At 40.5% G+C, this 13,842-nt stretch overlaps 1 protein-coding gene across 4 annotated transcripts; it reads left to right on the top strand.

The window, feature by feature from the left end:
- The first annotated feature begins 100 nt into the window (after window positions 1-100).
- Window positions 101-9,112, top strand: MTERF2 (mitochondrial transcription termination factor 2). 4 transcript variants are annotated; one of them, XM_049626238.1, is made up of 3 exons: window positions 101-316; window positions 2,220-2,316; window positions 7,458-9,112. In XM_049626238.1, exon 3 carries the CDS (start codon window positions 7,503-7,505, stop codon window positions 8,670-8,672), a length of 1,170 nt encoding a protein of 389 aa, XP_049482195.1. In that variant the 5' UTR covers window positions 101-316; window positions 2,220-2,316; window positions 7,458-7,502; the 3' UTR covers window positions 8,673-9,112. The 4 variants fall into 4 exon arrangements, with proteins under 4 accessions (XP_049482195.1, XP_049482194.1, XP_049482193.1 ...); XM_049626237.1 differs by having other exon boundaries at window positions 2,210-2,316; XM_049626236.1 differs by having other exon boundaries at window positions 2,197-2,316.
- Window positions 9,113-13,842: the final 4,730 nt, after the last annotated feature.

Below are 13,842 nucleotides of genomic sequence, written 5' to 3'. Positions count from 1 at the left end.
CCAGGCCTGGGGAAGACAGCCCACCAAGGGATCTCTTTGTCGGGGGTGGTTTGTTGGCTGGAGTGTGTGACCGGGGACCGGGTGGGTGGGGGCTCTCAGGTCTCCTGCTTCGTGATTGGCTGTGGGTAGAGGGGCTGGTGGCCTGGGTGGTACTCCTGAGGGAAATTCGCCGGCTTCTTGGGACCCTGGTCTCGGGACCTTGATCCTGTTCCCAGGCCTGGGGAAGACAGCCCACCAAGGGAAACCTTCGCGGGGGGAGGGAGGAAGGACGGAGCCAGAGACCCGGGACCGACTGTGTCTTCGACGGAGCGGACAGGTGAGTCCCAACCCCTTCTCCGCCCCTGGGGGTGAGCACCACCAGCATCGCAGGGGCCGACTGGCGGGGGCCAGGGGCTGGGGACCTTGGGCCGCGCATGGCGAAACCAGTCTCCTGTTCAGTCGCCCAACTCCGTCTGCCTGGCGGGGGCGGATGCCTCGGCGCCGTAGGTCAGAAATTTCTCTGGAAACGCGCGGGCCCCACGAGATGGGTGTGTGGCTGTGGATTATTGCCCGAGAGTCTTTTCCTTCGGTCCTCGTTTTTACCTATAAACACTGGGGTTAATTTGAAACTGTCAGCAGATCATACATGTTATAAAGGTAGAACTTAATTGAAATTACTGGTGTTGTAGAGAGGACTGTTAAGGATGAAAATTGTGCATTTCACTCCTCAGAAATGCTTCAGAATAGCCCACATTGTGACTTAACACACATTTGCTAAGAGCATTATTACTGTGTAGGGCACAGGGAAAGAGCTGTACCCTAGAACCAAGTTGTTGGGTTTAAATCCAAGGCCTGCCCTTTGTTAGCTGAGCAACCCTGGGCAAGTTACTTTACCTGCATCTGTTTCTTCATCTTTAAAATGGGTTGTTGGGGCGCCTGGGTGGCTCAGTCGGTTGAGCGTCCGACTTTGGCTCAGGTCATGATCTCATAGTTCATGAGTTCGAGTCCTGCATCGGGCTCTGTGCTGACAGCTCGGAGCCTGGAGCCTGCTTCGCATTCTGTGTCTCCCTCTCTGTCTACCCCTGCCCCACTCATGCTCTGTCTCTCTGTCTGTCTCTGTCTCTCAAAAATAAACATTAAAAAAAAAATTAAAATGGGTTGTTGTGATAATAAATTTTCTGAATACTCTGTAAGTAGTTTATGGTATTAGCCCAATTTAGTCTTCACAGTCACCCAGGATGTAGGGTCCCCGTTTTCCTGACACTCCCCACTGAGGCACAGAAAGGTGACATGACTTCCTTAAGTCACAGCACAACTAATGACCAGGAGTTAAGCCCATACAGATCACAGTTTTACCCACCACATTAGGATGCCTCACCAACTTGGTTTGTTCATTTAGTTTCAGTTAACAAATACTGATTTTGTTCCCCTGTGGACCAAGTTCTTTGCTGGGTGCGAGAGACAGAGCAGAATGGCACACAGACCTTGCCCTCCCAGTGCTTGCAGAGAGTGTGTGGCTCTCACCAGGTTCTCCAGTGCTGTTTGTGATCCCAAGGTATGAAGAAACATTTTAGCAGAAGAGCTAGTGTCTAGTGTAATGTCTAACAACACAGCATGAGCTTAAAAAAAAAGAAGAGAAAAAGAAAAAAACTGGTTGAATGGGTGAAGAACTTAGAGGAGTTAGGGTCAAGAGCAGGGTGCTGTGGAAGAGCACACACAAAGGTCCACCTGCCCAGCCTCTTAGAGTCAGCAAATGCCAGTCTAGTGAAGTGTAGGGAAGCAATTCATTGGAACATGGTGATGACCAGTCTCTGCCCTCATGGAGGGTGACAGAAACAACACATGAACAGCTGCAACAGTGACAAGTGGCACCAAGGAGCAGTCCTTGGTGCTGTGAGAGCCTGTAATGGGGGCAGGAGTCTTCATCTGTTTATGAAAGTCAAGGAGGTCTAAGAAAGTGACAGACCTAGGGGTTAGACAGGGGTACTTTGGGCATGGGGAACAGCCCTCAGTCTTCAAAGACCCTGTGGTGTGAATGTGTAGAGCACCAGAGACTGAAAAGAACTGGTGGATTTTTTTTTTTTTTTTTTTGGGGGGGGGGGGGGGGGGGGGGGAAGGTGCAGGCACAGATTCGGGTGGTGACAGAGACCAGACAGAGAGGCCTTTTAGGCCATGGTATAAGGCATTTTTATTTTGTTTTATGTCTTTATCCTAAAGTGCCACTGAAAAGTTTATTGCAGGGACATGACAAGATCACATTTTGAAAAGTTGGAGAGAAGCTCAAGTGATTAACTGAAGCCCTGGATGAAAATAGGATTTCTAAGGAGAAACTGTAAGGTAAGAAGGGGAGAGGGTCTAAATCAAGTCTTGAAGATGGGCCTGCAAAGGAGACAGATAAAGGGAAGTCAGAGTGGAGGAAGGAAGGGGGAGAACTGGGAGGATGGGGAGTCCTGGAAATCAGGTGAGAGAATATTTCGTGGAGAAAGTGGTCAACTGTGCTGAAAGCTGCAGAGGTCAAAAGAGAGAGGAACTAAAAGTGCTCATTGGCTCTAATCACATGGAAATTGTCTTTATTGGGATCTATGTAGGGAGGAGGGGAGGAAATGGAGAGAAAAAGATCTGTGAGAATTAACTGAGAGTAAGAGAAAATAGGGTTTTAGGTGGAGTGGCAGTGAGAAGAGACTTTGAATTGAAGGGTGGGAGCCCCAGAGAGGAGGACAACTGAAAGAGTGATTTTACAAGGAAGAAAGGGTCTGGATGTCTCAGGCCAGACAGGTTGGGATCAGTACAGGAGCAGGGATTACCCTGGATACTGAAGGGTATACTTGTAGCAGAGGGGAGATACCAGAAGATTTAAGTTTGGTGTGATGAGTTGCTCTCCTTTCTTTGCACAGATTAGAGGCAAGAGCATTGGTTGAGAGTAGAATAGGGGTTGAGGGGAGCTAGAGGTCCAAGCTGAGGAGATTTGACATCCTTGGTGGGGGATGTGCAAGAGTGAGTTGCCCCAGAGATTGTTTTAGAATGGTCTGGCAGAGGGGGCCAAGTATGCAGCAAAGAAATTAGCCTCCTGGCTTATTCAGGGAATTGCAAAATAATAGGGAATTGAGGATGGAAGCTAGGTAGAATGAAAAGCTGCATTTTTTTTTTTTAATGCTTATTTATTTGGGGAGAGAGAGAGCATGAACTGGGGAGGGACAGAGAGAGGAAGAGAGAGGGTCCCAAGCAGGCTCCACACTGTCAGTGCAGAGCCCAACTTGGGACTCGATCTCCTAAACTGTGAGATCATGATTTGAGCCAAAAGCAAGAGTTGGATGCTTAACCAACTGAGCCACCCAGGCGCCCCAAAGCTACATTTAATGTATAGTAAAGGAGGCCTCACAAATCATGGGGAAAGAAAGGACTGCTCAAAAACAGTGCTTGGAGATAGCCAAACTGTTGATAATCTGTTTAGACTTGCCACTCATAACAGAAATTTCAAGTGAATTAAAGGAGCTGTCTTTTTTAAATCAAACAAAAATATAGAAGGACATATGGGTGAATTTTTGTCATCATGTAGTGCATAAAGCAGTAGGAATCATCAAGGGAAACTTCCATGACCCTTCGACCACTTAAAATTAACCACTTTGTTCTGACACAAGCTATATTATGTATGAACCTTGAAGACATTATGCTAAGTGACACAAGCCAGATGCAATGGGACAAATATTGTAAGACTCCACTAATATGAAGTACCAAGGATAGGCAAATTCCTAGAGACCAAAAGTAGAATAGAAGTTACAAGGGGGCTGAGAGGAGGAAGGAGTGGGGAATTACTGTTTTATGGGAATAGAGTTTGTGTTTGGGGTGATGAGAAAGCTCTGGAAATCATGGTAGTGGTTGTACAACATTGTGGATTTACTTCATGCCACTGAATTGTATACTTAAAAATGGTAAGAATGGGGGGTGCCTGGGTGACTCTGTCAGTTGAGTGTCCGACTCTTGATTTTGGTTCAGGTAATGATTCCAGGGTCATGGGATCGAGCCCTGCATTGAGCTCCATGCTGAGCATCAAGCCTGTGGATTCTCTCTCTCTCTCCCTTTGCTCCTTCCCTGCTTGCGCACACTCTGACTTTCTCTCTGAACAAATAAGTAAATAAATTTTTTTAAAAGGTTAAATGAGAAAAATTTATATCTTAGCACAATAAAAAAAAAGTAACCATTTTGGTATGCTGGAATGTACCTTCAACAACTAAAAGTGAACTGGAGAAAATCTTTCCAAAAACAAGAGGATTATTTTTTTAATATATGAAGAGTTTATATAAGTCAATTTTTAAAAAGCAGAAAGATTGCTATTTAAAAAGGCCGGAATAGGGGCACCTGGGTGAGTCAGTCAGTTAAGGGTCCAACTTCGGCTTAGGTCATGATTTCTCAGTTCCCCAGTTCAAGCCCCATGTCCGGCTGTGTGCTGACAGCTCAGAGCCTGGAGCCTGTTTCAGATTCTGTCTCTCTCTCTCTCTCTCTCTCTCTCTCTCAAAAAGAAACAAACATTAAAAAAAATTTTTTTTAAGGCAGGAATAGCTAATTCACTAAAGGAAATAGATGGTCAAAATAATTCATTAAGCTCTGCCTCATTAATAAAGAAAACAAAGTTAAATTAGTGTTGTGTTCATTTTTTACAAAATAGAATTAAAACTAATGAGAAAATCAGTCATACTGCTTGTGACAAGGTTATCTGACATTTGTTCTGGATTATAAAGTAACAACCTAGCTTTTCAAATGTTCACATAGCTCCTCTTCAATAATTCCATTCCTAGGAATTCATTCTAAAAGAAAATAATAGCATACTTGATGTTAGGGAATGAATCACAAAATTATATCTATCCCATATGTCATGTGCTCATTTTAAATGTTTAGAGTGCTTTTGATGCCAAGTTTAGATACTTAGAGTGGATAAAAAAAAAAGAATAAACTGTGTATATATAAATGTGTGTTAATTACAGAGGATTCACAACATTTGTGCTTTTCACTTTTCTTCGTCAACTGTGTTTGCTCATCAGAGAGAAAGAAAGAGCAAGACAGGCAGCTTTAATTATGAGACAACCCACCTGAGCACATGATAGTTCACCCTGGAGTAAGCAGGAAATGTGAGACGGCCTGCTTTACCCTCAGCCTCATTGGGCAGGAGCATCTTGCTGTGGTCAATGTGGTGCTAGTGTTTAGTCTGTCATTTTGTGTAATGTGACCCCCACACTAAGCCAACTATTTCATCTGGTGCTAGCCAAACACTGGGATCTGCTCCAGTGCTTGGGGAACCCCTTGCCGGACTGGACTTACCTAGAAGACATTATGTTGGTATTTAATGTGGTGCCGGTTTAAGACATTTTCAAGAAAAATTCTGAGTCTTCACAATTTCAAATTGGAGGCTGAGCTTACACCCTAATTCTCATATACCAGGTAACCTTGCTTGTATGTAGTTCAAAATTATAATAAAGGGTGCAAGAATCAGAAAAAAAAAAAAACAGACATGTATGTCAGATATGAACAGTTGTCTATAGGTGGTAGAGTTGTGACTTTTTCCACTTCCTTATTCTTTTCAGAGTGGGGCGGATCCTCTGAAGTGAGAACGTATTGCTTTTATAAACTGTCACTTGGGACGACCGAAGCATTTAAAATAGTTTTCACAGTTTTCACTTACTCTTTGTAAATAATGTACTTCTGTCTAAAATACAATTTAAACTCCTATTACTACAAGAATTTTAGCTTCAGACATTTCCTGGTAATGGCTACTATTTATTGAGTACTTCCTATGTACCAGGCTTTGTGCATAGTCCTGGACATGCATTTGAACCTTCACGGTATTCCTGTAAAGTTTATGTCAAGTTAAAGTTGTCTCCATTTTACAGATGATCCTGAGGAGTAGTAGTACATTTACTATATTGTAGTAGTATTGAACATTTACTGTGAGACACTGTTCTAGTCACTACTTGTTTACATACTTAATCTGAGGCTAAGTAACTTTCCCAAGATGACCCCATAAATGAGAACCAGGACTGAACATGGGCATCTTGGCCACGGAGTCCATGCTCCTTCCAGCATGTGGTACAGATGTGAGGCCCGAGATTGTGGGGTGTGGGGCTCCATGTGCCCATCATTATGCAGTATCTCCCTCTTCCTTCCTGTTAAAATCCACGGTCCTCTTAGGAATTTTATAAAATAGCCTAATATTTATATCTTGGCTCTTTAGGAATCATCTAAAGGAAACTAGTATTAGGAATTACATTAAAAAGAAAAAAAAACTGGTTGAACCACTCGAAGTAAAACAGAAACTACGCCTACAGTTATTTTAGACACCATGGACACTAACAATGAGCTATTATTACAAATGGTAAACCAAAATGAGAACATTGTTACTTGTTATTTTTCCTTAGAGAATAGTGATTTATTTGCATTAGTTGGGACAGGCTTGAAAGTGAAAAGTCCTTGCATATGTGGCAATGGCATTATTAAATAGTTTTCACAACTATCCGGGATTGGATTATGGCTTTTTTCAACTTTCCTTCAAACCTACAAATAATAAGGAAGGCTGTTAACTAGCTAAATAGTTCAGCACTACATGCTTTTATGCCAGGGATGTGACACTTAACCACTCTCACGTGCTGAAAGTTCAAACAGTAAACTAGGCATGTTTTAATTACCAGAGAATAACAAGAAAATAGCACGGAAGTCGATAATGCAGGAAGCACAGTGTAGCCATCTCTAGGTACGTAAAGCTGTCAAGTGGGGGCAGCTGGTTAGACTATTGTGCAAGTATGGACCCCGTTCCACTTAGTGTGATTGCCCACTGCTCCACTGGGGCAGTCACAGCGTATCTCATTTTGCCTAGCTAAGATTTTCTTTAATTTTAGGTTTATGAAAAGGATTTTCACATAATTCTGATGAAACAAGCTTACACTTATTATTTTCAATAAAATGACTTTGGGTAATAATTATTTAGCAAAAGTATTTACTCTAAAATATAAAATTAGAGATGACTCCCCCCCATAAGTATTTGCTTCAGCTAAACATAAACTTGAAAATGTAAAATGTTAAAAAAAAAAAAAAACAAAAGCTGTGTGTGTGTATTAGTAAAATGTGTCTCCTAAAGAAAAACATAACGAGTTGTAGAAAAGGGAATTTGTATCAGAATGACATTTGAGGTCTTTGAATCCTTGAACTGTTTGTGGCCTTACTACTGATCTGTAAAATGGAAACTACTTCACAAGGTTGTGGCAAAGCTCACACAATGTTTATAGTGTAGAAGATGTCTAAGTTGTGATGAGGTATGTTAGTTACTTTATACATTTAAGAGGATATATGTAATATTCCACAAAAAGTTTGAAGCCAACTTTGGCAAAATGCAGTTTTCCTGTCTAATTTACATCCATGTTATTTCTGTGCTTACTGCTGACAGCCCAAATTTGTGCTCCATTGTGTTAAAACCTGCATTTTCTTTCTTACAGGTGCAATAAGTACCTTCTGAGTCCCAGGACGGTGGCAATTAGCCAATGGTTGCAGGCATGTTGTGGAAGTTGCTGATAAGATCCCAGCCCTGCAGGCTGTGTTCTTTCAGAAAGATGCTATCGGCTCCAAAATACAGACCCTTTCTAGCGTGCTTCACCTATACAAATGATCATCAGTCAAACAAAGAAAATAAAAGAACAGTGGAAAAGCTCTATAAATTTTCAGTCGACATCGGGAAAATTCGCAGACTAAAAGGATGGGTACTTTTTGAGGATGAAACCTATGTTGAAGAAATTGCAAATGTTTTACAACAACTAGGTGCTAATGAAGCCGCTGTAGCCAGTATTTTGGAACGCTGCCCAGAAGCAATTGTCTGCAGTCCAACGGCTGTTAACACCCAGAGAGAACTCTGGCAGTTGGTCTGCAAAAACGAGCAAGAGTTAGTCAAGTTAATAGAACAGTTTCCAGAATCTTTCTTTACTGTTACAGACCAGGAAACTCAGAAGCTGAACATTCAGTTCTTTCAAGAGTTGGGACTCAAAAATGTGGTCATTAGCAGGTTTTTGACAACTGCATCTAATATTTTTCATAATCCTATTGAGAAAAATAAGCAAATGATAAGTATTCTCCAAGAGAGTTACCTAAATTTAGGTGGCTCCGAGGCCAACGTGAAAGTTTGGTTACTGAAATTATTAAGCCAAAACCCATTTATTTTGCTGAATTCTTCTGCAGCTATAAAGGAAACACTAGAATTTCTCCAGGAGCAAGGTTTCACAAACTTTGATATTCTCCAGCTTCTCTCCAAACTCAAAGGATTTCTTTTTCACCTTTGCCCCAGAAGTATACAGAACAGCATTTCCTTCTCTAAAAATGTTTTTAAGTGCACAGATCATGACCTGAAGCAATTAGTTTTGAAATGTCCTGCCATTTTATATTATTCTGTTCCAGTTTTGGAAGAGAGAATTCAGGGATTATTGAAAGAAGGAATTTCCATAGCTCAGATAAAAGAGACGCCAATGGTTCTTGAATTAACACCGCAGATAGTACAGTACAGGATAAAGAAACTGAATTCCCTAGGCTATAGAATAAAGGATGGACATCTGGTAAATCTAAGTGGAACAAAAAAAGAATTTGAGGCTAACTTCGGCAAAATTCAGGCCAAAAAAGGAAGGCCATTGTTTAACCCTGTGGCACCATTAAACATTGAAGAGTAACTTGCAGACTGCTGCTTTCTAGCATTGCAGAGTGAAGCTGAGTAGCAGGGACTGGAGTCAGTTTGTAGGCACTAGTAATTTTAAGAAACTGCTTAGCTTCTGAGTTGTCTTAAGTTACATCTGAGTAGATAATCTCTGACTCATTTGCTATATTTTAAGATATAAACTGCATTTATTTTAAATAAAGTTGGTAATTTTGACTTTGAGCTATTTCAAAAACTCCTATACTAGTAAGTAAATGGCACATCAGAGTGATACTTTGCGAGTGAATCATTTCTAAGATACTGACAAAGTACACTCCCTTAATTCAAAGTATGGATATATTTTTATTTAAATAGCACATTTCATCTGGAACACAGACTCCGTCTTCTTCCTCACCACCAGCTCTGAAACATCGCTCTAATGTGGTCTGAATTCTATAGATTAGTGTTAAGTGAAACAATAAGCAAACTTCTAATACATTTTTTTAAGAGCAAGCTGATTTCATCTCTTGGTTGGGATAAGCAAGTGCCTTTGAGAACAAAGTATTTCTCATCCAAAAAGAATAGAGCTTATTCGTGTGGTGAGCTTAAAACTGACCATCTCAGAGAACTCTTACATGCATTACTTTCCCCGTTTTACAGACGAGGAAATAAGCTTAGAGCAGCCTGCCTGCCAAGCGACAGGGCCCAGATGTACTATGATCTGACTTCTGTTCAAACCTATGAACAGAAAAAGGATTGCTTAGGAGTTGGCATAAGAAAAGTCATGCTCTTATCTGACATGCCAAAGGAGTACTAACAACAAATTTAGGGATTTTTATGAAAATTGTAAAATTCCTTAAATGTGAAATGATCTAACTTATATACATTCGAAGTAAGCAACTTTTTAGAAAACTCTGAAAATCCAGGTCTGGCTCTTTGAAAGGGAAAGTGTGTGACAGTTGGTACCGATTTTAGTTAGTATTCCAAGTTTCTCTTTCTAACTCTTGTTCCGAGATATACATTACCCAGATAAAGACTGCCTCACGTTCATCTGTGGAGCTTGAACTCTGTAACAAATAGATAACCAAACAGTTGACTCTGACATTCAAACATCTATGTGCTATGTGTGCATGGCCTTAAGTAATGAAAAACCTATAAAAAATACAGGCCATGTTTTTAATTCATTCAGCAAATGCAAGTAACCCTTACCATCCAAATCTGTTTGGTTCCTTAGGATAGTGAAAGACATTTCTATGCAGCATCTACTAAGAGCCAGGCATGCTGTGCTTTAGAATCCTTAAAGTTGAGTACCACTATTTACTGTTCTATAGATGCGATGCAGGCAGAGAAAGGGTTAAGTCACCTACCCGAAGGTTAGGTGACCTACACAGGAAGGTTCAAGAAAAAGAATGGCAGCCAGTAATAGCCCCGCCAGGATTGAGTGCCAGATAAGAAGAGCATCGCAATGCCATCTAAGGAACAGGATCTCACTAAGAGTGATGGGAAACCATTGGAAAGAGTTTAGTTTGGTTCTTGTCCTGACATAATTATCAATGGTAAGCTTTATCTTTTATTCTCAAGTGTCCTAGTTTTGATTTTATATTATATGGTTGCCTTAGTAGTTCTATTGTATTTTGAGATACCTACTAGATATCTGAGATGTCAAACAGGCAAATGGCAGTTGGAACTGTGAGAAGTCAGGACCAGAGATAAATACTCTGGGGTCATTTGAGTATCTATGGTATTTAAAGCTACAACTCTAAATGAGGTTGCCCAGAGATACAGATTTATAGTACTGGCTGGCTGTGCCTGGAATGGCACAAAGAAGTCTGCCAAGGACAGAGGGCAAGGTTAATAATACCGAGTGCCATGGAGCGGTTAACTAAGATACAGATTTTAAGTGGCCATGGATTTGGCAAAAAAGGAAATCACTGGTTGGCCCTAACAAGAGTGACTGGTGCATTGAGAAAGGAAGGCAACCAGAGTGGGTTGAGGGAATAGGAAAGGAGTAAGAGGCAGGGACTATATGAAGTTTTCCAACAAATGCTGCTGCAAAAGGAAGCAGGAAAATGGAAGTTGTAAGATGAGGCATAATTTTCTTTCAAGAAACCAAATACCAGAACATGCTGATGGATATGACCCAGGAGAGAGATGGAGGAGAGATGGAAAAGCTGCAGGATTAATATCCTCCAGGAAGTGAAAGTGGAGTGAGTGGATCTGAGCAGAGATCATAGTCCTGGTCCACATGGGAACAGATGTAGGCAGGTTGATGGAGGGGGTAGTGTGAGAGGTGAGGTGCTGTCAGGTTGCCTCTTTTTTACAGAGGGCAGTAGAACCGGTGGGAAGTACTGCAGAAGGGCTGGAAAGACAAGGTGCGAAATGGTTATTTTGAGGAGGAAGAAAATGAACATACAGGAAGGTCTGTAAGAAAGTTTGGCAGAGTTCAGCGGCCATTAATTTTAAAAAAGCCTCGTCAGTACATCAGCAAAATTTAGGTGTTCGGATCCAGGCATAGAAAACCAGAGGCAGTTACAGTTACAAAAATATATTTGTAGCTTACTCTGACTTGACAAGATTAATTTTTTTAAATAACTTTGAGAGAGCAGGAGACGGGCAGAGAGAGAATCTTCAGCAGGCTCCACGCTCTGCAAGGAGCCTGACGTTGGGCTCAATCCCATGACCACGGGATCATGACCTAAGCCAAAGTCCAGAGTCAACGCTCAACCAACTGAGGCACGCAGGCGCCCCTGACAAGATTAATTTTTTTTAGAAATCCATATTCACGGCAAAACCTGCAGTACACAGACTTTATTTTCCCTTAGACCAAATCCTGTTCGATTAGTTTTAGCCCTTGGACCTTTCTGCCTTTTTCCATAATTGCATTCTTATTCAGCTCTTCCTATGAATAAAATTTAAAATATTCAAAATCAACCATATAGCAAGGAGAGACATCCTTACATAGACACTAGAGTCAAGTTTTACTTCTGTGAAAAAAGGTTCTACTAACAAAATTCTTTACTTTGAACGGTTTATAATTACACTAAATTCACTTCTGTGACAAAATGTAATTAGCTGCCAAAATAAATAGGATTATAAGACTCCTAGGGAACTCAAGTTAGCCTGGTAAATCAAGTGTCTATAGTCAGCACTGAATGCCAACAGCAGAGTGAAGGACTAGTTACTGAGTAGCCCCATTTCTGTTTCTGGACATAAGCTAGAGAAATGGTGACTTACATGAATTCAAAAGTGATAATGGGAAATTTCAACCAACACTGAAAGCCTGTTTCATATTTGTAAATAAGAGCTACTTCTCCCATACTGATTAAATCTGAGAATGTATGGCCAGCACCGGGCCATAAGTAGATACCCAGTAATCAATTTTCTACCTTCCTCTAACTGGTTCCCAACTCTCTGAGTCTCTTCTGTCCAGGGAGGGGTCTAAGTTGGTTCCACAGTTACTTAGGACAGAATGAAGTGCTCCCTACTTCTAGATCAGGTCCCAAATTGTAGAGAGCACAGGGATCCCATGTAGAGGCTGTTCAACTGCAGTCCCAGGCCCCACGCTGCAGAGACTCAGAAAGTTGGGGTCACACCTAGAAATCTGAATTTTTAGTCTTCAACACAGTCATCTAAGAGACATTTGTATTTCATTGTATTAGTATCAAAACACACAGAGACGTTTTGTCATGTTTGTGCATTAGTATCAAACATTAAAAACAGGCTACAGTACTTTCTGCCATGTAACTAAAAATTTTAAGACTGCCCTGTTTTTCCTTTAAATTCCTTTATTTCCTCAGATCTTTATGAAACATTTTGTCTTTTGCAGATCATGGTGCTTTATTAACAGATTTATGTATTCTTTCCCATTCCTTCAATACAAACAAAATTTTATTCAATCACCAGTTACCTTCATCTGACATTTCACTAAGTACAGGATTCATGATGTCAACATTATTAGATCAGGCATTCAAGTGGGTCACACAAATTTATCCTCAGTGTGCCAAATACCCACTCAAAAGAGAAACTGAATAACAGGTGTCTCCAGGTGACTATGTCAACCTTCGCTGCTTGAAGTGAACCAGTACTGCTTCGCAGGTCAAACTGCTAGTCTATGAAAATAAACTGGAAAAGACTCAAGTGTACAGCTGTACATATACCATCAAATGGCAAGTTCATTTCAACAAGAGCCTCTATGACTAGCTGCTCATTTGTACAGTTCTCTGCTGTCCTTGCAAAAGCCTCTCCTGAATCAAATTATACTTCAGAGTTTAAAACAAACTTGATGAGGGAAAATGTACCAGGTGGCTCTTCTGTAGCAGAAATTACAACCATTTTTCCTCAAGCAATTTTAAAGACAAAGTTGAAAATAAATATGCAAGCACACAGTAAACTAAAGTCTATATTTAGAAATTCAGGTACAAAAGCACAGCAGAGCCTATGACTATAGAAGATAAATTAGAAATATAAACTAGCAATGAAGTAATAATTTCTTTCAAATAGCAGGAAACAAGTTCTCCAATACCATTATTTAGATCACTGTTTAGTGTTCGCCTATTAACTTTGGAGTTTCTTTTAAAAATCTCTTTTCTGATTATCACATTTGACCAGATATACAAACAAATATACCTTAAATCATGGTGCATGAAACAAAGACCATTTAATTTCTGATGAACTCAACAACTTTCCAGTTTTGTATATAATGGTAGGTTCAAGAACCTTTGTAGGTTTGCGGAAGATACCTACCGGCCTTTATAAAAGCTTTTAAAAGTTATGTTCTTAGCCATTTGTTGTCCACATTATTAAGGTAAAACTCTCAGTGGCTTAGAAACAAACATTTAAGCTGTAGGTGTTGGAGTGATCTAAGTTCTCAAGGATGTATTCTGACTTATTTACTCCAGAGCATCACCTCCTTTCCTCCCTCACACATTACACAGAAGTCGGCAAAATGGAGGAAATTTCCAGACTGAAGTATGAACAAAACTAAGATTTTTTTCAGGCTTGTATTATAACCCTTAGCTAAGAGGAATGCCAAGTATATGTGCACTTTTAAATTTTTTTAGAAACTGAATATGAAATAAAAAGATGAATTCCAGCTAAGTGATATTCTTTAAGAATGAGTGAGACATGATGAGACATATTAAGAAGACATGACACACTTATCATCCATCATCAAAAACTTCAATTCCCTGCCTGAAGTTGACTTGGAA

The sequence above is a fragment of the Panthera uncia genome, chromosome B4 (genome assembly GCF_023721935.1).
Source record: "Panthera uncia isolate 11264 chromosome B4, Puncia_PCG_1.0, whole genome shotgun sequence".
Taxonomy (NCBI): Eukaryota; Metazoa; Chordata; class Mammalia; order Carnivora; family Felidae; genus Panthera; species Panthera uncia.
The sequence above is the reverse complement of the archived record's forward strand: the minus strand, read 5'-3'. Positions and strand labels throughout refer to the sequence as shown.